Here is a 26,663-nt window from a genome sequence, read left to right as displayed (position 1 = left end):
CTTGTCTTGGAGGTCGCCATCCTCTTTTCCCTCTTGGCTTTTGTCTCTCCTGAAGGACACTTCAGAGGGTTTTAAGCTTGGCCGTCACCCCCTTTCAGGGTCCATTCAGAGGAGATGTGATACATGCCCTTGGCTCTCTTTGTGTAGGTCCGAGGAGAAGGTCACCGGTGTTCGAGGTACAGAAAGCGTCTCCCTTACTTCCCCCATCTCAACGTGGTAATCAGGGCCCATGTGAGAGATGTGACATCTCATGCCTCCCCTCCTGCCTCCTGTGACCGGGCATTGTGGCGCACCACATCCCTCATGTGGTCAAACTTGGGCACCAATGTCTGCTGACAAAGCTACGCAACACTGACCAGCCTGCTGTGGCCTGTGATGGCAGTCACTCGACATCCTATCGGGAGGCTGAATCGTTGAGTCATATGACCAGTTGCTGAATTGTAGCATAAACAAGTGGTTATGTAAGCACTCATGAGCAATCCTTGACCTAACAGTAATGTGTACGTAGAGTCAGGGTCTTGTAAAGCTAAGATCAACACTGTAAAGTCTTGGGTTTAGAGTCGGTGCCTCTAATCCGGTTGTGACTGTCACCGGAGGTGGTTTGGGCACAGTGGCAGATGCTTTGTGACGTCTAGGAGCATGGCAGGGGGACCAGCTGGCCCCGTGGCGCGGCTCACGCCGGGACAGCCACCGCTATTGACGTGTGCTCAAACACGAGCGCTCTCCGAGGCGTGCCGGGATTTTCGGCCGGCGGCTACACACATGGAGAATGTTTGGTACAAACCCACGTCCCGCTAAGTCGGAGCAGTGAAACGTTGGCATGGTCGAGTGATAAAATGGTATTTTATATATTTGTTCCTGACATCAGCCAAAGTTCAGCTAAACAATCCGAAAGCCCTCAAACTATAATAATAGAATAAATTCCTCTCCTGCATGGGCAACCTTCCCTGAATGAATATGGTAGTTTGGGGTTTCTGTGAACCACCTTGGTTCCCGTTGGGCTGACAGAGGCCCTGATGGACTCCCTTTATCTGTCCATTGGCAGCAGAGGAGGAGTGGTACAAACAGGAAGGAGAGCACCCTGGAATGATCTGGTCTTACTGCTTTATGGAAAATAACAGAAAGAGAGATATGCGAAGTTCTGATGGAAAAGGGAACTGGAGACCGGATCAGTCCAAAGATCTGAAAGTCAGAAGAAGGTAAACAAGAATACAAGCTGAGGACCATTTAGTGATCCGGTGGAGCCTGGGCAGAAACTTTGGGATGTGAAAGCGGTCTGCTCTGCTGGATGACCTTGAGGGGTCACAGAGGAGAACCAGCTCAGCTTTACCATGACTGATGTCTGGCTCTTTCCCACAGCAAAGGAGCATTCCTAAATATGAGAGTGACTTGTCCCGATGTCCAGGGAGTGACCCGAAGATGTCAAGGGAGCGGAACGTAGCGACAGGACGCACCTAGCAATTAAAAGCGGGGAAGCCTCGCTCAGCCGTGCGGCACGACTGTCGTGCGTTCAGATGAATCACTGAGGCAGCTTAAGCTCCAGACTAAACAAATATATCCATTTCTTGTGTGCAGTTTGTCGAAAAGCAAGGCAAACAGTCATGGCTGCTTTTATGAACGGCCGGTACACAGAGCACTCCCTCATATTGCCTGCCAGGCCCAACTAATCAAACACAGAAACCCCAAACAGGAAAGGCAGATGCAGCACACTTCAGTGAGTGAAATGTATACCTGTTAGTGGGGGCCTGGCCTTCACCGGAGTTTTAATTCTGCTCAAACTTTCTTCCCTCAGTCAAGCTTCAGTGTTTGATCAGATTAACACAGCCCATCTGCTTTCCCCTGGAGTCTCTTACACTGTTTTTCTAACCTCCCTTGAAATAAAATCATTTATTTCCCATACGATATAAGTACAGATCTTAAGTCTGTCTTTTTAACATACATTTTCTTCAGTCGTGTCTAACACAACGGCTTCAGTATCTAAATACTTATGCTCTAGAGACAATCTATGCAGTCCTGCTCTTTTAAACACTATAGCACTGGATGTAAGACAACAAACCATCTACCTGGGTTTGAGGTCTTAGGGTATTTAAAATTCTCTGCATCCAAATGGCTGGTAAAGACTTAAAACGTTTATACGTACTTAAGTAGGGATGTCCTGATCTACTTTTTTGGTACTGCGATCTGCTGCGATCCATTCAGTATTATATCTGCAGATTCCAAGGCCGGGTCTGAACTTTTAATAAATATTTAAATATACATACACATACACTTTTGCAGTATCTTCATTAGTATGTTTCTGCAAGTGCCTAATTAGATTCATTGTATTAAAATGACACTCTGTTGCTGCATCCTCTCAAATGGGTGGCACTGCAAACATCGCAGGTGGCTGAGTTACCAGTTTAAATCATTTCTCCGCGGCTGACAGTGTCATACAGTGTCGTTTCAGGCCACAGGCCTCAGGTTTACTGTAGCGTGTGATGGGAACATATAATCTGTACAACTGATGTACGCAAGAAATGAAATAGATCGGCTTTGGATCAGACTGTAGTAGACGATACCGATCAATTAAAAAATGCTTAGATTCGCCCTGTATCTGATCTTTGATATCTGCTTGGGACGTCAGTGTTTATGAGGATTAATATAAGTGCATGAATTTATAGTTACCAAATCACCCACTTGCTTCATGGGATAGATACCAGCCTCATCTTCACCTCACCCTGGGTGCTGTGTGGTTCAGCAGGTTGGAGTGCTTTGGTTGTGGTTGGAAGGTTACCAGTTCAGTTCCCAGTGCAGGTTATTTCACCATTAGGCCCTTGAGCAAGTACAGTGTCTGTTAAGTTATTGTAAATGTACTAACAGAATGAATGTTTGTCCCATATGTCCTGCTTCAGCTATTTGACATGAATGGGATCTTACCCAACATGTGACTCAGTTCGTTACTGGATACCTTGGCCTCATACATGTCACTGGTTGACTCGGCAGCAGACTGGACAAGGGTGACACTGTGGGCATCTGCCATGTCAGGAGGGTGGCCTGTAAGAACAGAGCTTGTGTCGACTCTGCTGTGTGGGGGGAGGGGGTCACGTCCTGGTGGTGGTGGTGGGCTCGACGTGGAGCTCGCTGACGCCGTGCGGCCTGACCTCCCCCCGCAGGGAGTTACCCTCGCTCCACTTCCTAGCTTCAAAAGCCAGTCTGTATCAGCCTTTTCCCAGCACCACATCCTCAGGAAGGCGGGTATGAAAAAAACTCAGGGTCGTCGTACAATGAGGGTGATGCGTCGTGCCCTTATTTGGTGAGGTGGGGGTCCCTGGACTAAGACCACGGCGACATCAGCTTCCCCCGATGACCAGGCTACAGTACAGATGGCAGAGATCCTCCGCGTAGGTCCCTCGATTCTGAGTTTTAAAGCGGACTTGAAGACATTGGTCCTACTAGGCAAATGGCTGCTGTGTTCGTACTCATGTTGAACGTTAGCTTGGGCGTTATGAAAGAGAATGCTTTCAGGGGCTTGGGGGCCTGTAAATACAGCGGTAAATTGAGAGAGCGTGTGTGCGTGCCGTGGTGGGACTTTGTAACTACCGCAAAGCTGGATTTCTAACTTAACCGGATAACTTGTCAGATTTAAGGTGCCCCACTTTAAACGGACTGTATGTTAACTTACGTTTAACCCAGACTACCTTAAATCCGAAGTGTCAGTAGTAAGATGGCAGTTTAAAGGAAGGAGTTAATGCAGGTTTAACACCCGTGTGGCTGAATGTGTCGTAATTCTCTGGTGTCAGGCCCAGCTCTTGCCCCCCCCCCCCTGGGATGAACATTACACCATAAAGGTTTTCAGTTGGCTTGCTAGTGTCATGTTTATAAATACTGGTGTACAGCTCAGTGTGTTGGGATCTGTGCCCATGAAAGTTCGCCCAGTCGCTCAGGACCAGTGACGTAACCCTCGAGAGCAATATTCCCCAATCCGGTCCTCAGGGACCCACAGCCGGTCCATGTTTTTGCTCCCTCCGACCTCCCTGCCAGACAGCCCACATTTTTGCTCCCTCCCAGCTCCAGGTAGGAGCAAAAATGTGGACTGGGTTGGGAAACACTGCTCCAGAGTGAACAAGCAGGAAATGGGTCCATTGAGCTGGCCTTGGCCATTGTTGGGGTCAGTAAAGGTGGTGTACTGGTGCATAACTCACTGGGTTTGGACTTGCGATTGGAAGGTTCCTGGTTCAAATCCTGTGATCGACAGATAGGAGTGATTTCAGCATTAGGCCCTTATCTCCTAATTGTTCCATGAACTGGCTGACTGCTCTCAATTGCACATCATTTTGGATAAAAGCATATGTTAAATAAATAAAATGTGAATGTTAGGTATCTGGGCCAATGGTTGTGGGTTCAAATCCCATGGCCAGCAGAGTGGCCATATTAACGTTGGGCCCATAAGCCCAACTAGCATTGCCTCTCTGTCCCTGTCTCCGGACAAGGAATGTCTGCTATACAAAATAAGCTTAAATATCATCAATAAAAGCTGACCCACCTCTGCAGAGCGTGTTCGCAGGGGACAGAGCCCGGGTGGCTGGAGTAGCCGCTTTGGGCCGGATGCTGCAGTTCACGGCGGGCGGCCGGGCCCTCTGAACGGCATGCGGTCCGATGGCCGTCGAGAAGAATTCCCAGCTTTTATGGTGCAGCCCTGTTAAAAACGCAGGCAGTGCCTCCACCAGCGCCACTGGGCTCTGATATTTATGGATTCCGCACAGCTGTGCCGCACAGCCATGCAGAACCTTGTAAACTACCCCGACCCACTGAAGATTAAACGTCAGTTAAAACCACTGGGTGTGAATTCAGTAATAAACTTTTAAAAAAGTTACTTCTTCCTTCTCTTCCTCCGTCACGGAGACACGGCGCATTTCTGTGGCGTGAAGCGTGGCCAGCAAATCTGGGCAAACCTACCCCCCCCCCCCCCCCCAAAACCGTTACCTCCTCTGACAGATCTTTGTGCCTAAACGTGACAACTTGCTCGCACACCTTGACATCCATCATCAACTTTAGCTTTTGTGAAACGGAACAGCCCGCCCCCACCCCACCACCACCACCACCCCAGAGAAGCGACCCAGCCTGTCTGATGTTTGGCCGCCACCCCAGCATCGCTTCCTGCAACCCCCCCCCCCCCCACACCCTTTTCAGTGGCAGCTCTCTGTTTCCTGTCACACATGCAAACGGTGTCATCAATATGGAAATATGGTTCCCCTAAAATTGGGTCACATCTTTAACAAGTAAACAAAGTCTCGAGACACTTCAGCCTAGACGGTTACAAAACAGAAGCTTTGTTTGTGTGTGTTTTAAATCACTGTAGGTTATGTTGTAGTGCTATGCTGTACAGAAATCTGATAAAACGACGTTTGTTTATAAATTAGCATAACTGGACAGAAACAGAGCTAGCGATAATCAGCACGTTTCAGATTTTTTCTGGACATCGCTCCTGTCCAGGCATTTTACTGAATTTCTGTAGGAGTTTGACCTACTTTGAGCTGAAGAAATGGCAGTCTCTTTAGGCAGGGGAACTTCTAATTCACCATCACTTAACATACCAATGTCGGTGCAGCGCCACGTTCGAGGGTACGAGGGGTTCCGGAAGTCTGAAGTCTGGTTCTTGACTTGGCCCAGTTGGCGGGACGGTTGTGTGGCCATCCATCTATCAGGGCGCTTGGCCCACATGAAGAGATCCCTCCTGACTGATGGCCTGTGATGGGGCCGGATTGGACAGAGGCTCCCTGTGATGTGGCCGGATTGGACAGAGGCTCCCTGTGATGTGGCCGGATTGGACAGAGGCTCCCTGTGATATTTTCAACAGCACGGTTTTCCATTGTTTATTAGCCTGGTCAATGACAGTCAGGTGGGGTGACCTCCCCCTCCCCCGCTGTCGGACATCTGCAGTCCGGTTCAGCCCCCCTCCAAAATCCGCCTGCACCCCCAGCCAGCCGCGGCAATCCTTTAAATATACCCCCTGCCTGGGTGGGGCGTCGTATTAAAATCTGTTTAATAGGCAGCAGGCTGAAGCTAATCCGGACGGGCGACCTCGAGCTCCCCGTCCATCGGTCACCCCTGGCGGGGGCTCGCTCAAACATGGCAGCGTTCCTCCTCGCCGCCGTCGGCCTTCTCGGCAAACCGACCGCGCGCCTTTGAAGTAAACTGTGGACTCGGGATTGTTTATGTTTTAACCCCGTCGTTTAAGCTAGACCCACAATTTTTCAAATGATGCATCCTGGGACCGGCGACAGAAGCGGGGGGGGGCCTGTCTCCCAGTTCCCAATGACCCATCTCTCCCAGTCTCTCCATCTGGTTCCCCTGCTCCCCACAAAGTGATCGTCTCTTGGTTAAGGAGAGGAGTAGCAAATCACTGCACCGCTTGGTGTGTTTATGTCCCAGGATGCTCCTCTTCACGGGCGACACTGCCCTGCCAATCACAACAGCATCGTCCGAGCTCCGGTCGCCATGGGCCGCGGTTTAGGGCAGGATCTGGGTCGCCCTGCCAGTAATAGCAGCTAAATAGACGCCTATTGGCTGCCCAGCTGATTATCGTCGAGGTTCAGGGGACGTGCATAAATTAAAGGAGAGAAATGGACCTTTTCTGGTATTTTCTGTGCCAGCGAGTGCCGGGCACCTGGCAGACGGGGCTGTGGAGCTGCAGCCGTGTGTGTAATGGTCTGCGACGTCCCTCCCCCCCCCCCTCGGTCATTACACTGTGTGGGGGGTGGGCATGGCACAGGTCATGTGCGGGGTAAGCTGCGGTCCATCTCTGTAGATGTGGGTGAGGCCCCTACTTATATCGGGAATACCCCCCAACGAGGGGGGGGGTCTCGATGTTTACCTCAGGGCCACATTATCAGCATGGTCCAGCTATCCAGAACAAAAGCTATGTCGGTTTGTTCCTGGGGGTTAGGAGAAGGTAGGAGAATAGTAACATCCATCCATCTGTTTAGCCATTCATCTCTCATCTACCCATCCATCCATTCATCCATCTCTCCGTCCGTTCATCCATCCATCCTTCCATCCATTTATAGGCCACACACGCATGCATGCACTCACAAACCATTAGCAATAAAAGGACAATATTTTCTGCTCGAACGTGTGTTGCAGACCGTCCACTCAGAACTGCGCCGGTCTCTCGCCTCACGTGTCATGTGACCTAAACGTAGCTGGCCAGCTCACACCGTCTTCACTGCGGCAGACAGGCTGCGAATTACCGGCTGAGTTTACTGAGCTGCAGTTTGAAAGGCCGTTACCGGGGTGATGCTAATGTAGAAGCTATTGAAGCTACATTTATAAAAATAAACGAGGAACTGTGATACCTGACTGGCTAAAATATGAGTCGATAATTATGTCACTGCAGAAAGTAAAAAATAGAGAAAAATGCCATTCTAATATGGGCTGAAATGAAATACCAGCATTTGGGGACAGGAAATCCTGGATTTTACAGTTTACAGTGAGTCGGGGAAGATCTTAAGAAATTTTTAGCCAACTGGGTTAGTTCAGTAAAAAATGTGACCTGGCATGCAGTCTATTCCCTAGCTGGAGGGCTGATGTTCACTGTTTTGTACTTGCCCTTTGTCTACATTACTCGCCTCAGGCGAGTGAACGAGCTAAAGTTGCGGCTCTGGTTTTGGGAGCTGATGCTCCTACCAGGAGGATGGGAGCAAAAGGGGGAAAAAAAACTGAAAACGCCAGTTTACATCCGTCACAGTGAGTGAAGGACAGGTAGAGTGAACCATGGTCATGTGACTCCAACCTGGTCATGTGACTCTCCTTCCCCAATCTGTCGATTAAATGGCGAGATTTATGGTACGTTAGGGTCCTGCACCTCCTCTTTTTGTGAGCAGTTGCATCACAGACAGGCAGCTGTGCTCAAAACAGGCCTCTGGTGATTCCCTCTCATATGAGTGATTTGCTCAAGTCAGGAATTAGAAGAACAGATGTATTAAGGTATAATGTTTTTCAGTGCTCTTTTGTGACTCTGGCCCATCAGCATTGTGTGATTCCTCACTAGCAATGTCCGCTCTGTCATGCTATCTGCTAATTATGGTTGTTGCTCATTGTAGGAAGTCCTCCTTCACTCAGGGCCAATTAAGTAAACCTCCAGATCCAGCAGGCGGGAAATGGGTCCGTCGAGCTGAACTGGGTTGTCGTTGACGTCACTGAAGGTGGCCATATGTTATGTAGCTCAGTGGGTTGGGGGTCTGTGTTCGTGTCTGCAAGACTATGGGTTCAAATTGCGTGGCCAGCAGAGCGGTATGTCACCGTTGGGCTCTTTTGAGCAAGGTCTGTAACTTGACTGTTGTAAGGGATGTTGGCTGACACTGCCAGAACTGGATTAGAGACCAGACCAGTGGGGGCAGTGCCCTGGAGCCTCGGGCTGGAGGTGAACAGGTATAAAGTTCAGGTCCAGAAATTAAAAATCCAGACCAAGATTTTGTTTCAACCAACCAGCTGAGGACTCGGTCACTGGGACTGTTTATACTCAACTGATTGGTTGGAACAAAACCTTGGTCTGGACCTGAACTTTCCAGCTCTGGAGGTTAAGCATGAGGGTCCCTGGCATATGCAGCACAAGCTGACCACCAGAACCCCTGGGGCCCTTTCCACATACAGTGAGAGTTAACCATTAGGCCTCCCAGTATCCAGACCCTGTACATATGTTCGCGATACCACTATGTTCCCCCAACGACCCACCCACCCGATGACATGGGGGGCTTCTAGAAGACAGGAGCCTCACAGGACCGTGATCAGACCATGAGCCCTGATCCATAATCCTCACCTTTGTATCTCTGTAGCCAAAAGTATCTGATATGTCGAGTGAAGTACCAGAGTTCTGCAAGTGAATCTTTGAAGAACCATGAAAGTATTAAGTTCTTAGTTCAAAGAGTATTGATGGGGTCGTTTCAATAAGAGTATTTTTGTTATCCCGCTGTATTTTTTTTTTCATTTTCTTTTTATTAGAACAATACTTTCTGTCTGACACATTTAAGGGAGACAGGAGACTACTGAGATGTCATTTTGGTGTTTTACTGAGTATTGTAAATGTACATGATTTTGTAATCAAAAATACCAAATTTATCTGTATGGAGATGACCTGGGTGACCTATCTATCATTGTCATTGTTTACTCCGTTTAGCTATAGACCATAATTCCATTCAGGCACCAGAGTCAGGAATCTCTAGGGTGAGGGAGAGTGAAATGCAAATCTAGTGACCGAACCCGTGATTGGACCCTCGTAGGACGAAAGTGTTGACGGGCAGGTGAACAATCACAGACACTCCTGTTTGGGCATTCTGTTTGCGTGCCGGCAGGCCGCTGGTAATCCAGGGGCGTGATGATTGATATGGCTTTGCTTACCTCTGGCTGTCATGTTCACAGTGATGTCTGCTTGTGCCCAATATCATTCTACGAGTTGACCATGTTTGGCAGGAATCAGAATCGCTTCAGAAACGTCAGATTAGAAACAAACCACTGTACATCTTACTACTGTGTGGAGCATCACTGCTGGCTGTTGGTCATGATGATCATAGCTGAAGATCAATGACTTCAGAATGGTGCTGACAGGCCACATTGTCCCAGATGTGCCTCATGTCATTGAAGCCAATGCTGTAAGCTCCTCAACTCACCTTAGCTGGCCCGAGAGAATAGCTCCGCTGCTGATAATGTGATACCAGGGGTCAGCTCTCTACACATGAGGGAACACATCCTAACTTTGGGCGCTCTGGCTTTGCATGCATTCCTACCCAGGAGCCAAAAATTAGAGTCACATCAAACTTGGATAATTTCGAGTTTTGTTGCCGCGGGGCATGCTGGGTAAACACATACGTGACTCTGGGATAGCCCTTTCATAACTATCAGGAAGGAAACCTCGCATCAGCTCTACGATAACATGCTGACACGCTTTGTTTCAGTTTGCCTTCGGGTCAAATACCTTGACATCCACCTGGTTCCCTTGTCCTAAGATTCAGAGCTATGTGCCAAAGCTGGTTCCAGCATCAAAGTGTCTGTGGTTCTGCTCTTTTCGAGCCCTGGAGTTTGACGCCTGTACGCCTGCGGTTCATCTCTGTTTATCGTGAACGCCGACATTGTCAACATGAGCCAAAACAAATACTTTTTGTGTATCCGATTTGCGACCGCAGACTCACACCGGCTCTGTCAGCGGGGGGGGGGTCAAAGGTCAGCTCTGTGCCACTGCATCTCAAAGGCTGTACTTCTCACCTGACCTGCTGGAGCTTCAGAGACCTTCATCGCTCCTGTCAGCATGGGGTCGCTTGTGTAACCTATCGGGGACACTTCTGTGTCGGGATACCAGCTTTTGGTGCAGAAGTGGAGACATGGGACATCACTGATTGGTAACTGTGCCCCACCACATGACTGAGAACCGATCACGGCTCCGTCTTTGTTCAGCGAAGTCCCGAGTTGCACACCTCTGTGTGTTTCCTGCCTGGAATGTCTTAGGATTTAAAGGAATCCTCCTCTGTTCCCAAAACTGGGGGTGGGTGTGCTGTTTGCGTGCCATAACCCCCGAAGGATCAAATTAAGGAGAAGTTCTTCTGTGTTTGTATATAACGTTTCACGCAAGCTCTTTCTCATTACAAACAACAGGGTACGCTATTCCAGACCGTTTAAAGACCTTTAGAAAAGGTTTTCATAACACTTTGTTGCATGTTTATTTTTTCTCGAGAGAGGAGAAATCTACATACGATTGACATCGCATTCAGACATCGCATTGAGAGTGTCCCCTGCCTGTTACCCTGTGTTTCCTGGGATTGGATCCAGAACCCCCCCCCCCGCCGACCCTGTATGGGATAAAAGGCTGGATAGTTGGATGGAAACCGTACAGCATGCTTGTTTAAGGGCCGTTGGGGGAAGCCGACGGTCTTCAGTGTCGTCCTCCGTTGGCGCGTTATGTGTAAACAAACAGAAGCCGCCAGCGATGTGTCCTGGGGTATTAGGCCAAGCCAGAGCGTGAAATGCATTGGCAGAGGCCACTGTGGCCATTCCCCTCCCAGAGCGGAACATTCTGGAACGTGCATTCGTGCATCACAAGGGGGATACAGAGGGGGTACGCGACTTTTAGGGCACGAGCAGGATTTTAGCCTCAAGCACATTTTCAGCCACTGATATCGATGATTTTCAAGCATGTTTGAGGTTGGTGGGGAAAAAGCTGATTGTGCATTTTTTCTTCTAGAAACTTCTGGTCAGGCGTTTGAGCCTTGTTTACATTGTGGTCTCCATGTAAACGGCAAGTGGTATGTCGCTGATTGACGCAAGATTCATGCAGCTGTGCAGCTGGACTGTTGTTTTCTGCTGCAGCTTCGGGGGAGGGGAGGGTGGGAGTAGTTGCATTGTTTTTCGTCTGTTAACCATTTGTGCTGAAGTTTTCCTTGGGACCATAACTTCAAAATCACAATGCACAGTGTTTACAGAAAACAGAAGACATCCTCCTGGGACCCTCTGGGCCCACCGTGTCTCTGTCAGAATCATGGACGGCTCTCGGCAACGTCAGCAGGGACATATTCTGGGGGTCTTTTCATTAAGTGATTTAACTCATTCCTCACTAAGGGCAGCTCTTGGTTACGCTGATGGGAATTGTAGTTTAAAAGAATGGTCCAGCTGCTGGGAACTGTAGTTTAAAAGAAATATCCTACAGGAAGTGGTTAGGTGCCATTATTATTGTTAACAGGACAGGACCTGAGCTGTGGTTTTCTTGCCCAGGTGTGAGCGATGTGTAGAGTTGGAAGTTTTTACTCGTTCTGAACACGTTGGGCCGACGACATCAGTTCGGTGTTACCGATGAAGAAGAGTCGCGCCAGCTTGGGGCACACGGCTGTACCTTGCCTGTCATGAAGGAGGGTCCAGATGGGGGGACGGAGAGGAATTCCTGTGGTATCTAATTGAGCTTTAATAGGAGGGTCGGCCTCCCTGAGGTGGTGGGACTGTCTGATTCATATTGCTGACCCCACCTCTTGTTTTTCTCCCCCCTTTCTCTCTCTCTCTCTCTCTCTCTCTCTGTCTCTCTCTCCGTTCCCCACTTTGCCTGCAGGTGGGGGCGGGAAGAGGAATGGCCGGAGCAAGAAATGGAAAGAGATGTTGAAGCTACCGCACATCAGCGAGTGTGAGGAGCTGAGAATGACCATTGGTGGGTAGGGGACCTGTGGGGGATGGGGGACGGGGGACGGGGGACAGGTCTGTCCAGTGCACGTCACAGACAACTAGTCCCTGATTGTGGCAAACCTCTCCTCCGATCTGAGATCAGCAGAGGGCCAGCAGTGATCAATACAGGCCTCTTTGTGTTTAGAGCTCTAAAGGCTGTACCTGAATCAGAGGTGAAAGGTCACGACCTCTCGCTGCATTTCCTCCTGGGGGAGGGGTCTCCGCTGGGCTAAAGTTACATTCACGCCACGAGCGGCGAGAGCATCAAAGCGACAGGAAGTCATTCATTCTCTATGGGAAGGTGCGTCAGCAGACGGCACGGAGCAGCGTGGTGCGTCACCGTTTGGCCGGTGAGAGTATCAAAGTGTAGTCGAAGCCGGGTCCACTTTATGGTCATGAGCTGTGACGCGGTTTGGAGGCAACCAATCGGAATGTAGAGATGCTAACATCAGATTAGTGCTGCTCTCAGGATTCAAACTGGTTTTTCATGTTTTAGGGAGAAAGTTGGGAAATACGGTGTCTAATGTCCAGACATGTCCTGTCTGAGGGTTTATACCCGGTGACATTATGTAAAACTGATCATCGCCATAGCGGGGTTCCCAGTTATTTATAACTTGTCCCTTTTTGCATAGACCAAGCTGTCTGAAATGATAGGTGTTCGAGGTGAGTTGGTGAAGTGTGTAATATATTTTTGTGAAGAAAGGATGGAAATCCCGTACGAATTTTGCCGCCATACCGTTGGTATCGTTACCGTTAGTGCAGGGTTATTCAAATCACGGTCCTCGAGGTCCGAGCACTGCTGGTTTTCCAGCCTTCCTTTACCTGTCAGTCAGGTGTGAAGCCTCTGACCAATCAGAATCAGTAATTATTAAACTAACTACCTGCGAGAACTGAAAACAAGGCCTGGATTTGGAACCGAGGTCCAGATTTGAAGAGCCCTGCGTTAGTGTTTGTCAATGTTCATGGACAAGTGATACCATATCGGCAGTCGGCGCAAAGATAAGCTATACATTCGTTTGCTTTGCGACTCCTTTAAAAAGTTTTCAAGACGCAATGTGACCCCATTCTGAACAACCTTGTCGGAGAGCGTCGGATAGCGTCAGAGAGCGTTGGAGAGCGTCAGAGAGCGTCCCCAACCTTTGCTAGAATTATGGGCAGGTCGGCCAGAGCGATCGCTAATGCTCTCACCGCCCGCGGTGTGAACGTACAGTAAGGCTCCACTTAATATGTTTTATAGGCGATAAATTATTGACTTTTTTTTCTTTTACGGCTGGTGTCCTCAGATGCCCTCGCTTAGATTCTGTGACTCTCCCAGACGGAGCTGCTTAAGTTACTCTTACGTTGCTGCGCTGCTCATTATTTTCTAAAAGCATTTTACCGAAATGCTACTGAGTCTTCTGCAAGGGTGGGGGGCAGCATACAAGAGAACACAATGGATTTGATGTGGTTTAAGGCATGCCTGGCATATCGATGCTTCTGATGACCTGCAGGGAGATTCTTTCCGGACCGGTCCACCTTGCCTCCTTCGGGGGGGGGGCAGCTAAGCTGACCTGGGTTGTCCTCTGTGACCCTCTTTGGGGGCGGGGGGTCTCCTGGCACTGGGTGGCCCTATTCACCCCTTGCAGCTGTGCCCGTGCCGACTGTGTCAGCAGAGACCAGATGTTGCCGCGATTAAACCGTTGATCTGCCGCATTCCTCCTACTACTGGCGAAGAAAATCCAAATTACCGTAACTACAAATGACAGAAGGGTGCCCCACCAATCAGGTCGCAGAATGAGGACTGAGTATCATAGATGGGCTGCGAGTCCTGCATTAAACAAGGCTGCGATCTTCCACGTTTGGACAGGATCGCCTCCCCCTTCAAAACAGGAACAACTGATTTTTCTGTTCTGCTTTCTAACCCTAACCGTTTCCACAAAGTCAGTTTAGCTTAAGCTTTTGATTTCATTAGCCGGAGGGAGGTAGTTTTTGTAATCGATGGTCGCTCACAGACAGGTACCAAGGGCTGCATAGGGACGATTCTAGGACTTTTTTTTAAGTTGGGGGTCATAACGGGGACCAACCTTATCATTAACCAATGATATGTTTTGAATCTGCGAGTGACAGGGGTGGGGGCACTCTGGGTGCCAATCAGCTTTCAGCCGGGGCCGGTGCCCCTGTAGCCCCGCCCATGTATATGCTTCTCTGGAGACCTGTTGTCACCTGACCCCTCGGATGTGGCACAGCTTTGTCCCAGTAGCTGGTTGATTGACAGATCTCGTGCCCCCCCCCCCCCCCCCGCCCACCCGCTTCACCCCTCTGATTACTCCATCTCTTTGCTCAGAACAGGACCCCGTCGGGCGATGCCATTGCGGGCACGAGATCGCCACTCTGTCACCCACGTCCCGGACGGCCAGCTGATTTACCTTCGTTGCCGGTGTGCCTATACAGGCCCTTTGAAGCATATCTCCACCTACCCCTGGGGGACGGTTTTCCTTACCCCATGATGTTTGGTACATGCCATAAGATCCGGGACGTTTTTTTCCAAAGTGGGGGTGGCGGCAGAAGAGGGGGCGTAATTCATACAGGATGGCCAACCTTATCATTTGCATTGAAATGTTTTGACTCGGTGAGTGACAGGGGAAGGTGCACTCTGGGGACCAATCAGCTTTCAGCTGGGTGCAGTGACACCGTGGCCCCGCCCCTGATGAGAATCTGCTTTTACTGACCTCAGTAGTTTATTTTCCCCCAAACCGAGCGCACAAATGTTTCTGGAAAGAATAAATTTAAGCGTACAAGACCCATCAGACAATGTAGTCTCCCATCACGGCATGAAAGTGCCCCAACTCACCCGCTACTTGCCGTACTCGCCCCGTGGCTGGTTTGAGAACGTTTCCTAGAACCGGAGGCACAGGACGTTACCAGCAGGGTGGATGCCAGCCGCTGGCGCTGTGCCTCCCTTCAGGAGCTCCTCGGGCTCCGTTCCTCTCGAGAACGCTGGGGTGGGGAGGGTCAAAAAGGAAAAGCTGTCCAGGGAAATCTCGGCAGGAAACCATCTCGGAAATGATGTTTCTCTTGGAGTGCGCCACTTGGCTCCGGGTGCGAGGCCGTGCGAGGCCGTGCGAGGCCGCTGTCACGCATGTCGCTCCTCCAGAATTCCAGGGGGCGCCCTCGTTCGGGAACAGGAAGGGTCTTTGTCCGGACCTGCACATCTTAGGTGGGTTGGGGGCAGGGGGAGGGTTCCACACAGGGATCTCACAGTGCGATCCACATTCTGGCACCAGAACCTTGGCCCCCCCGTCTGGAGGACAGTCTGTACCTGTTATTATTTTCTTAAGGTGCTTGTGAGGGTTTGCCTGCTACTTTGGAGGATTAATTTTTGTTTTTATGCAATGGGGGGATCGGCGGGGGGGGGGGACCTACTTTTGGAACGTCATAGTTCATGTCACATCTTCTATCTGCATCCATCTGGAAATGGAAAAGTTGGGGTAGGTTTCAAAATAAAGTTTACTTCCCCCCTATCATAGATGCTTTCAGTTTCAGCTTACCCCCCCCAGACAGTTAGTAATAAACAGGAATTATTGCTATGTTGTGAGCAAGTTGGGATTTTTATTTCGTTCAGGCTGAGCTTTAAGGCCTGGAATGACAATTATGAGGGTTTTAGTGCCCCTGATGGGTCGAACTTGCTGGGATTTATACTCGTGTGTTTAAGTCCTGAAGTTAAAGGCCCGACACACATGTATGTGCTTCACATCGCAAGCAGCGATCTGCGGCAGGAATTCTGCAGTTTCCTTCCCAGTCCTCATGGGTGGGACTGGTTGGTACGCAGATAAGTTGTTTACCCACTGCCTGTTTTTGGGAATCTGGCAGAAATCTTCACTCCGGTTCTGTCAACAAACACTTTATTTAAAACACAAATCCTGTGTTGGTCACTGTGACATTATGCTCTTCTGAGCAGTGAATTTGTTTTAATGTCAATTTTTGGATCCACGGATAAGCTAAAGAACAGGGATGGATGGATGAATAGATTTATTGAAGAGCTTTTCAGGTTCTGTTCTACTCAGATTTGTTGTTGCATTTTGACAGACTCTGAGGATTATCTAGCCTTGAGCCTCAAGGCCTCTAGATCTTGAAGGGTTATGTGTTCCAGGGAAAACTGCTCAGAAGTTCGTCGCCCCATATGGGTCGAGCAGCGTGTGGGTGCTTAATGGGCTGGCACAGTCATGGCCCAGAAGCGCCCAGTCTGGAGAAGCCATCTCCTAGCTTTGGAGACGATGCTTCTAAATCAAAAAGCAACGTCATTGAAGTTCGGAAAGTCTGGCCATTCATAACGTGGTCATGTGTTGCAGGTTGACTCTTGTGGTCTCTGAGAAGCTTAGCGAGAGCCTCATTTAGACCTTGTAATAGCTGTGACCTCGTTTATGGTGTCTGATGCGAGCTGCGCTCGTCATACGGGCTGTTTGTGACACAGGGCCTGGCCACCGCCTCGGTCACCTCTCGACGGGATGCTGGTAGCCCTGCGTCTCCAGAAATGTGTGCTATCGCTCAGGTATCCCGTTTTGTATTCTCCGCATTTTTTAATTCAGATGCCCACGTTCCTCGAGCTTTGCAGTTTTTTTTTTTTAATTTAGCTAAGGAAGAAGCGTAAAGTAATCGTTGCAGAGATCCCAGTATGGCGCCCCTTACTGGCCAGGAACTGAATTGCAGTTGTGGTGGGGGGGCTTTGCTGTGATGACTGGGGCGAGAATGTCATCTGTCGCCTCTTTTTCTATTTTTTTTTTCTTCCCCACCTTCTGGCCACACCCGAGGGTGCGATCGCGTCACGGACAACGACGTCACAACCTGCTGTCCTTCCTGGCCTCCGGCCCTTCCCTCCATTTCCGGCCTGCCCCCCCCCCCCACCCAGGATTGAGACCGAGGTCACGTCACACCTGTTCCCCGCTCTACTGTTGCCCCCTCCCCCCAGATTCCGTTATATAAGCTTTGTATAAGGAGGGGTAATTCTCAGAAGTAGTCACGCACTGCAGTTATGCAGCTATTAAGCTAAAATATTTATACCATAATGTGCTTAGATGGGCTATTATTGCGTCCCTGACGTGATGAAGCCTGGCGTGGCCCCAGCTCTGGTGATATCACCCCTAATCCACTCTCCGCTACAACCTCAGACGCATTCGCGGCTATATATAAATATAGATAATTTTTGTCTCTGGAATGCTGGCATTTTCCATTACAGGAGCCTGTTTAAAAGGTAACTGTAGCGCCTTCCTCTGGGTGGCGTTACAAGGTCCTCCTTGTGGTAATGGTCGTCTCGTTCACAACCACCTAATAGCGTCACCATCCCTCTTAACGTGAAATTTTCGCTAAAGCTCAACGAAAGGATTAATTTCCTTAATTTAATAATGGTGGGCATTGGGCGTTTGCCGCTATACGTTGTCAGAAGGGGCAGACGTATTTCTGAGGGTGATGGATCCCTCGTTAATGAATGAACAGTCCTGAGATGAACTGATCGATATTAATAGTCTGGGGCTATAAGAAAATCATCTGCCTCGGCCAATCTATACTCCCTCCTGGCAAAAGACCACCAAGATCAGTACCTCACAATCAAGCTCATTACCGTGGCTCATGGGACACCCACACTAATTCACCCATTTGTACGTGCAGGTTCTGTTTGGCCAGATTGTTTGTTTCATTCTCTGTTGTTTTGTTTTAATTTCTCTTTTGCGCAGCTTTTATCTTTTATCCCTCAAATTCGTCATTATCATACACTTGTTTAGTGTTATTTTTTTAATGTTGTTTATTCTTGTTTATTCTTGTAGCTGCATGCCGTGGTGAATTCCTTGTACAAGCGCGCGTGCTTTCCGCTAACAGATCTGAATCAGATTCCGGTATCTTCTGGCTGGTAGTTCTGTTCCTCTCCTCCTTGGTAGGTTTACAGTGCCAGAGCGATTCTGGTGCCCCAATTAATAGGTCAGCTTCTCCGCTGAGCCTCCACAAGGCAGGTGGTGTTCACTGGCCTCTTTGAAAGCCGGTAGACTTGTCCACCAAGACCGAGGGGGCGATTGTTAAACTTGTTCGGTTCGGTTTCTGGTCGGCAAGACTCAAGATTCTTCGTTGACTGTGTTCAGCGAGCGAGTTGGAAAGCATGCTAGTTTGGCCACACCCAATACAAGCGATGACAGCGTACAAACAAACGAGGCAGACGATTAGGCGTGCGACGACACGGTAAATACTGGTAACTTTTAAGTACATCGCCATTCCAGTACAGTGCAGAGTGCAGTAAAATTGCATTATCATCAAACTTAGCTGTTCATGACATGGGCAGCTTAGAAGGACAATCTATTCTTGAATCTGGTGGATGGGGTTTTAATGCTGTGAATCCTCCTGTCAAACTCCAGGTATGAGAAAAGCAATGCAGTTTTGGCGAGGGGGGGTGCGGCTGAATGGGTTAGGCCCATATGCCAGCAAACAGAAGGTTGCCAGTTCAAATCTCATGGTTGACAGTGACATCACTCTTTGATTCCTTGAGAAAGGCCCTTGAAGTACAAGTGTACCAGGGATTATCTGACACTGGCTGAGTTTCAGGGGGAATAACATCTAGCAATAAATGCATCTGCTAAATAAATAAAATGTATTTGTGTTAGGAGTGGGGGGGTCTCCTACCATTGTTAATTTCCCACAAAGCTTTGGCGTCTTGGAAAGTCAGACAATAGTTTAGGTTTTGGCAGAGTGCTCCCTGGGAATTCTTTTGAGCCGTCGGCTGCTGGATGAAGCCCACATGTCCGAAATCAAACAAGTAAAACCACCATTCCGTCACTTACCGATCCAAAATAAGTGTTATTTGTTAAGACGATAAGCACAAGGAACAATGTTTGAGGTTAACAAAATTGCCGAGTTTCCTGTTTAATAAGCTGGGATTGCACTATTAAAATAGTCACTCAACAAATTTTGTAGTTTTTTTACCGTTTCACTGGCAGAACGCGGTGAAATGAGTTTTATTTTTGCTCATTTATTCATTTAATGGTTCATTTAATGTTCGTGTTATTGTTGATTAAATGTCTATTATTCTGTTCAGTGTGTAGTAGTACATTAGTAATATAAGGACTAGGACTTTTTTGCATTTTAAATTTGATTTTGGAAAAAAAACATTACACTTTTGTAGAAAGCTCAGTTAATATATTGATTCCCTTAAAAATGTTTGCTACAGTATGTACCTAATGGAATAGTCCAGCTTGTATCTCTCTCAGACAGGGACCACCCTGATAGGTCTCTCTCAGACAGGGACCACCCTGATAGGTCTCTCTCTCAGACAGGGATTACCCTGATAGGTCTCTCTCTCAGACAGGGATTACCCTGACACGTCTCTCTGTCTCAGACAGGGACTACCCTGATAGGTCTCTTTCTCAGACAGGGATTACCCTGACACGTCTCTCTGTCTCAGACAGGGACTACCCTGATAGGTCTCTCTCAGACAGGGATTACCCTGACACGTCTCTCTGTCTCAGACAGGGATTACCCTGATAGGTCTCTCTCTCAGACAGGGATTACCCTGATAGGTCTCTCTCTCAGACAGGGATTACCCTGATAGGTCTCTCTCAGACAGGGACCACCCTGATAGGTCTCTCTCAGACAGGGATTACCCTGACACGTCTCTGTCTCAGACAGGGACTACCTGATATGTTTCTCTCTCAGAGATGGACTGCCGTGATACCTCTCTCTCTCGCTCTCACTCTCTCAGAAAGGGAGTACCCTCCCATGTCTCTCTCTCTCAGACAAGGACCACCCTGATAGGTCTCTCTCTCAGACAGGGACTACCCTGACAGATTTTTTTTCTCAGAAAGAGACTGCCTTGATATGTCTCACTCACTCACTAACATCTCTCTTTCTCTCTCTCTCTCTCTCTCTCTCTCCCCCCCTCAGAAAGGGACTACTCCAGCCTGTGTGAGAGGCAGCCTATCGGACGCCTGCTATTCCGTCAGTTCTGCGACACGCGGCCGGAGCTGAAGCGCTGCATCGAGTTCCTGGATGCTGTGGTCAGTTCTTTTCCATTGGCTCTGGTGGGCCATTTCCTGTGCTGAGATCTGTGGGGGGTGGGGGATGGAGATGTGGGTGGGGGGGGGGGGTGCTCTCTGCCCTCCCTTGCCCCTCATGCTAAGACTGGGATCATTCCGTAAGGCTCGGCCCACATAAACGCCCAGTTTGGCCTGCAGCGTGGGGCAGGATCATGAGGTGGACTGGCCTACGGTCTGGTACACAAACGCACGTGGCCTTGATCCTGGGGCTTGGCGCTGGGGCAGCTGGTCTAGCAACCCAGCTGTAAAACACTATTTTGTCATGAAAATTATGCAAAAGCCCAGCTACCACCAGGAATTCCTGCTCAACAATGTAGTCCACAATTAGCGAGCCGCACGTCAGGTATTAAGCCTTATAGATGTTGATTTGTACGCGTTCCCCTCATGCTTAGCTGCTGGCTGGGGGGGTTTCTCTGGGGAGGGGGATGCTGTCCCGCCCAATTGTGTATTTCCTGGCTGGGCTTGGGTCGACTTCCCCGCGTCCAGCCCGCTACGTCTGGGTCTCGCCATTGTTATCATCCCCCTGTGAATTTGCTGGACCATATTCATCAGACTGTAACATCTCCACACCGTTCTTCTCCCTGCTCCGCCTCTGGCTCCTCCTTCCTCTTGTGTCTTTTAAATTCCTCTTCGTTTTACGTTATCTGTCCCCCACGCTGACGTTTTTCCCAGCTCACCTTCCTCCCCCTGGCCGCTGCTCCTACAGACACTTCGCAAGACCTGCTCAGCTCTGGGGAGGGGGGACTTGGGGGGGGGGCGCACTGACGCACCGGAGGCAGGGGGCGCCAGAGAGCACAGGAAAACGGGGGGACCTGCACCCCCCCTCGATGCCTCTCTGCCCTCTGCTAGGGGTCTGGCTGGACGGGGACGTCCAGCAAGAGGATGGGGGGCGTTTTCAGGGGCACTAACGCAGAGATTCTGCCCCCTACAGGCTGAGTATGAGCTGGCACCGGATGAGAAGAGGAGAGACTGTGGCTTGAATGTCTTAGACACGTACTTCAATAACGGGGTAAATATTCAAGCAAGGTGTACCCCCCCCCTCCCCCCTCCCCCCACCCCGACCGTGACACCCAGTATTATTTATACAGCCAACCACGCTGTAGTAAGCTTACTCTCATATATATATTTTTTGTACCACTTAGGTCAACTTAAAGCGTGTCGACCGCGGTGTTTGAACGCTGAGGAAATTAGTTCACTAGGTCTGCCCATGTATCGGGGGGGGGGTCGTGCTGACCTGAAACGCTGGCCTCCTTCAACTTCCAGGTCTCCTGCCAGCTGTGTGTCATAATAGGATTAATTAGCTCCTTTGTTTGTCTTCCCGTTTTGTGCTTTTTTTTTTTTTTTTAAAGTCTGCAGCACATTTACCAGAAATACCTCAGGAAGTCGTAGCAGAGTGCAGAGAGAAACTGGAGAGGAGTCCCTGTAAGGAGCTGTTCAAGGAGTGTGCCAGGTAAGCCTGTCGGCCCTCTAGTACCCCCCTAGGGGAACCCCGCTGTCCCTCCTTTTCCCCCCCTTAGGTCCCCCCACAGTCTTGTCGCCCTGCATGCAATCAATTATACACATAAACATCCGAATTGGCCTTGCTAAATTCTCCAAGCTCAACGGCGGGGCTCAGCCCTGGGGCCCTGCTCCTGCCCGTGGCTCGTGAACCGGTCTCTGTGCTCCTGTGTGTGATGTGTCAAGGTAGGAAGACCGGTGTGGCCACTAGGGGGCGCCACAGCAAGGATTGTAGACCCTCCTTTAACATTACTGACCTTTGGTTGCAGGTGCCAAAGCAGAGGCTTTGATCTTGGCCCTGGCGCTGTGCCACGTTGAGGGGTTCACCCTGCATTTGTGTGGCGGGTTAGGGGGTCAGTGACCCCCCCACCCCACCCTTCGGCCCCTAAACTGACACAGAAAAGCCTGAAGTAACATTGCCGGTCCCCCTCCCCATCTCCTGCCACTATATTCCAGCCAGGGTGAACAATGGTGTCCATTGAGCTTCCCCCCCCTCTGAAGGAACAGATGTAATACCCCCCCCCCCCCAACCACCCAAAGAAGCAAAAAGTTATAAGGGGTTTTATGAATGGAGTTTGGGGGTGAGTCTGTGCCCCCCCCCCCCCCCGGCTAGCTGAGTCTGCTGCCGTCTGTGAGGAGTGAGGCGAATGGGGGGGGGGGGGGGTGTATAGTTATGACTGAGTCCATTCACCTTGCTGCAGGTCAGTTGTGCTTAAATTAACGAGTGACGTCGGCGGAATCGGCCGTCGGATGTCTGAGGGGGTTTACCTGAACTGGCTCAGTCGTGGGGGGTGGGAACAGTCAAAGCTGTCATTTGTGGTGGGATGGGGGGGGGGTCATGGCTACAGTGACGTTTTTTCTTTTTTTTAAGCTACACACTTCGTGAGCCAATGAAAATGGTGCTGTAGCCCACCTTGGGTCGTGACCCCACCCCGTTCAGAAACCCGGGTCCGTGGCCGCCTTCAGGTGTTCCCGCACCATTACCGCGCCCGCACCATCTCCACTGGTCACGCTGTTCCCATCTTAAAGCCAGAAACAAGTTCCAACAGGCAATACCCAGCCCTCCCAGAACCTTTGGGAGAAAGTCTATCGGAGAACATGCCGGCGCCGCAGTTCGGTCCTGGGGGAGCCTGTGGCTGTAGCCGCGCCTGGTTTAGATCGCCGGAGAGAGACAGATTTCTGCGACATCCCCGTCGGACTTCCACTCCCTGCGGTTGCCGTGAGAGATCAGAGCCACTTTGATGCCCGCTGGCCGAATCGTGTCCCTTCGTGTCTCTGCTGCGACAGAAGCGGCATTGTAGCAACCCAGAGCCGACACTGTGTCCCCAGGCTAACCTGCTTTTGGGGGGGGGGGGGTGGTAGTCTGGGGCCCCCACCAGCAGCCCCCTGTACCCCCAGACCATGCCGACTGCACCCCCCCGAACTGGGCTCACCTGACTCATCCAAAAGAATGAATCGATAGAATGATGGGGGGCAGGGGGGGGCGGGGGGTGCCAGAACGGAACGCGCCCCCCCATGCATGTCCCACATCTTCCAGCGCTCCGGAAAACATTCGTCCCTGCGGGCCTCGATTATACACGCATTCATGAAATATTTAACGAGCTCCGTAAGCGAGATTGCAGATGGTCCGGCTGACGTGGAGAGAAGCTCTCTGGCCGCCTTCGCTGCCCTAGGCACTCACGGTCAGTCGGGCCGATATTATTCAGACCGAGGCCATTAATTGTGTTTTTTTATTTCTGGGGTGGGACATTTTAGCCATAAACATCATCAGACCTCATTAACGTACTCTCTGCGGCATGCTCCTCACAAATGGGTTGGGCGGCGGTGGTCCTGTGGGGGTTTTCCATGGTTCACTAAGGCCCCGACCCCCCCCCCCCCCAGAGAAATCTTATGGTCAGTAAGACATTAAGCTGCATTCATTGATTGCCTGAGATGGGACTTCCGATTTCCCTACACTGCTTAAGAGCGCCATATGCATCCATTAAAGTGTTACGAGACGTGGCTCGCATCACTCGATACGTAGGAAACGCCAACATCACATGGCTGGAGGGCGGGCTGGGCCCAGCCAACCAGAGGCGAGCGTCCAGGTGTCAGCTTAACCTGCCGGCCAATGAGGCGTGGCCCACGTTATTTTTGTCTGTTAGGTCCCACGAAGGCTTACGTCCGTCTCAGTGTGTTATGGGAACAGGACGTGTCTTAGGGAAGCTTCTGGCTGACGAGGACTAGTTGGGGGGGGGGGGGCTGGGCATGTGTGCTAGGGCCGTACACCCCCATGACAGGCTCCGCACACCTGGGTCGCCGCTCAGAGCACAGTGTGCGTCATTCAGGCATGGAGATGGCACCCCCCTGGTGGCGGAGTGGCACTTTCCAGCCGGGACGGAACTACGTCATTCCCCCCCCCCCCCCGCACCCGTCTTAGCTTCTTCATTTGTTTTTTCTTCCATCTCACAAAAGACGTATTGTTTAGTCCGCCCCCCCCCCCCCCCCCGTCTGGGTGGGCCACCCCGTTACCACAGCGAGGTCTGGACGACCCCCCTACCCCCGTGTTTAGATTCTGCCATTGTTCCGTGGCCCGCTGCCCCCAGCAGGCGGGGAGGCCCGGTACCATAGGCGGCGCGTCCACGGCGGGGCCCGGCGGCCCCCGTGCCAGATGGCGCTCTGACGCGCCCTTTCGTTGCCTGTTGCTTTTGACGTCAGCCCCGAACATCAAAGCGCGGGGGGTGTCGTAAACGGCGAGCTCGCCCCTGAAAGATCCGCCTGTGAAGTACCTGCCAACAGCCCCCCCACCACCCTCCCCCGCTGGCAGGCGGGTAAAACGTGCGGCATTCTGTGCTTGTGCCCGGAGCCTGGCAGTCGCACCTCTCCCGCTGGCCTGTAGGGGGCGCCATGACCGGACGTTCAGCGACAGCCTTCATGGGGTGCCCGTGCGTGTGAGGCCCGGTCCGAATTCCAGCTTAAGTGGTTCTGTTCCGTTTTTCCATTCCTGCCATTTGTTTTGCATGGCTGACTGCAGGCAAACCTGTTTCTGATTAAGGCTCCTTTAAACTGCACCGGCTTATTATCCTGAAGTTGAGGAGGGGGGGGGGGGGTGCAGTGTTTGAGACGTCCCACCTGTTGAAGCAGGAAACAGGGGGGGGGGGGATGGAGCCCCCAGCATTGACATGGACCTGCTGCACCTCCCCCGCTCCCCGAAATAACTGGACTGGGTCCTGCCCCCCCCGTGTCGACAACCCGGCTCAGGGGATTCAACCACATCCCTAAAAGATTGGCGGAGCCTCGCACCTTGTTCCGGCCCTTGGGTCGCGTTTACAGACACGGGGCTGGAGCCCTTTGTGGCTGCTGCCGGTTGTTTGCAGTCCCAAACGGGCCGGGAGGTCGCCGTGACGAAACCCGTCTGTGTCAGGAACCCCCCCGGTCATTGGCCCCCTCTCACGGGCCTGGGTCTCATCAGGGGAGGGGGGAGTTGGGCGCCGGCATATGGGATGGCCCAGTTCAGCTGGATGCCATCGGGGGTGATCCGGTCCATACAGACACCTTCCTGCTATTGTTTGTTACTCTAGTCACCTTCGTATGTTTTCGCTCGAATAGGTGCATGACCCCTTTTGATATGGTCCAGATGTGCGCCGGTCCTGCTCGGTGGGGGCGGAGGCGGGGCCACTGTCCGGCAACAGCCCCTCCCTCCTGACGGTCAGAAATGCACCCCTCCTTAGCTGGCTGCGATTTGGGGCCGTCGGCTTTGTTTTATCCTGTTGGGGGGTGGGGGGGCGTTTATTTTGGAATGGAGCGGTTGAGGTTATCACAGGGCAGGCAGGGAGGCTGAGGAGTACCAGGTACCGCGCTACACGACTCCGCGGCGCCGGCGTGCGGCTTTCCCCGCCCCTCCCCGCCCGTGAGAGCGTCCTCCTGTTTTCTCTCCCGTCCGCTAACTCGGTCCCCCCCTCCCTGTTTTATTTTCTCTCCCCCCTCTCACAGGATCGTCCGCGAGTATCTGAGTGGGGCCCCGTTCACCGCCTACCAAGAAACTATGTACTTCTCTCGGTTTCTGCAGTGGAAGTGGCTGGAAAGGTGGGCGTGGCCGTCTCTGGCCAATCACAGCCGCGCGTTAGGGCCTTCAGGTTACATAATCAAACGTAACAGAAAGTCCATTGTTGATCTACTTACAAAGAATTATCCATCCATCCATTAATTTTCTGTAACCGCTTGTCCTGCGCCTGGAGTCTATCCCGGAGGCTACAGAAGCACAAATTATATAGATCTGTATGGTGGCTTTTATAGGCAATAATATACAGTAAATTGAAATGACTTATGGGTAAAAAAACAGCTATATCTGCTATGTATCTGTGGAACAACAGTAGCAAACATTATGAATTACCGGAATTAATGAAAGACTTTATCATCCATTTACACACATTGCCTGTTAAAGTGAATTCAAACATGCACCAGGGGGCCAATTAATGTTTTTTTTTCCCCTCTCCTCTGCGACCCGTAGTAATTGAATCGTTTATTTTGCAGGCAACCCGTAACCAAAAATACCTTCAGACATTACAGAGTGCTAGGAAAGGGTGGCTTTGGCGAGGTAAGTCACTGCCTGCTCCCGGCAGCTCTCTGCCGGCGCGATATCACCCGATTTCCCGCATTTAGTGTGCATCCGTGCGGCTCCCCCCTGCGCCCCCCCCCCCCCCCCCCCAGTGCCCTGACGCCGGGTCGTGCCGTCCGCAGGTCTGTGCCTGCCAGGTACGAGCCACGGGCAAGATGTACGCCTGCAAAAAGCTGGAGAAGAAGAGGGTGAAGAAGCGGAAAGGGGAAGCCATGGCACTGAATGAGAAGCGTATTTTAGAGAAAGTCAACAGCAGCTTTGTGGTAAGTTGCCCTTTGTGTTCGTCACCACCTGGGTGCGTGGGCTCGTCCTGTGCCCCCCTCCCACTCTGCCCAACGACAGTGGAG

The 26,663-nt window shown here is 51.0% G+C and overlaps 1 protein-coding gene across 1 annotated transcript in view; it reads left to right on the top strand.

Annotated features, from left to right (window-relative positions):
• grk4 (G protein-coupled receptor kinase 4) overlaps window positions 1–26,663 on the top strand; it is a 48,810-nt gene that overhangs the window by 9,112 nt on the left and 13,035 nt on the right. The window contains exons 2-8 of the mRNA XM_023829689.2: window positions 12,065–12,160; window positions 20,071–20,183; window positions 21,154–21,231; window positions 21,572–21,672; window positions 25,692–25,784; window positions 26,232–26,295; window positions 26,439–26,579. Coding sequence (XP_023685457.1) covers window positions 12,065–12,160; window positions 20,071–20,183; window positions 21,154–21,231; window positions 21,572–21,672; window positions 25,692–25,784; window positions 26,232–26,295; window positions 26,439–26,579 — 686 coding nt within the window. The remainder of the gene's footprint in view (window positions 1–12,064; window positions 12,161–20,070; window positions 20,184–21,153; window positions 21,232–21,571; window positions 21,673–25,691; window positions 25,785–26,231; window positions 26,296–26,438; window positions 26,580–26,663) is intronic.

The sequence above is a fragment of the Paramormyrops kingsleyae genome, chromosome 25, assembly GCF_048594095.1.
Source record: "Paramormyrops kingsleyae isolate MSU_618 chromosome 25, PKINGS_0.4, whole genome shotgun sequence".
NCBI classification, from domain to species: Eukaryota; Metazoa; Chordata; class Actinopteri; order Osteoglossiformes; family Mormyridae; genus Paramormyrops; species Paramormyrops kingsleyae.
Note: the sequence above shows the minus strand (reverse complement) of the source record. Positions and strands in the feature narration are given on the sequence as shown.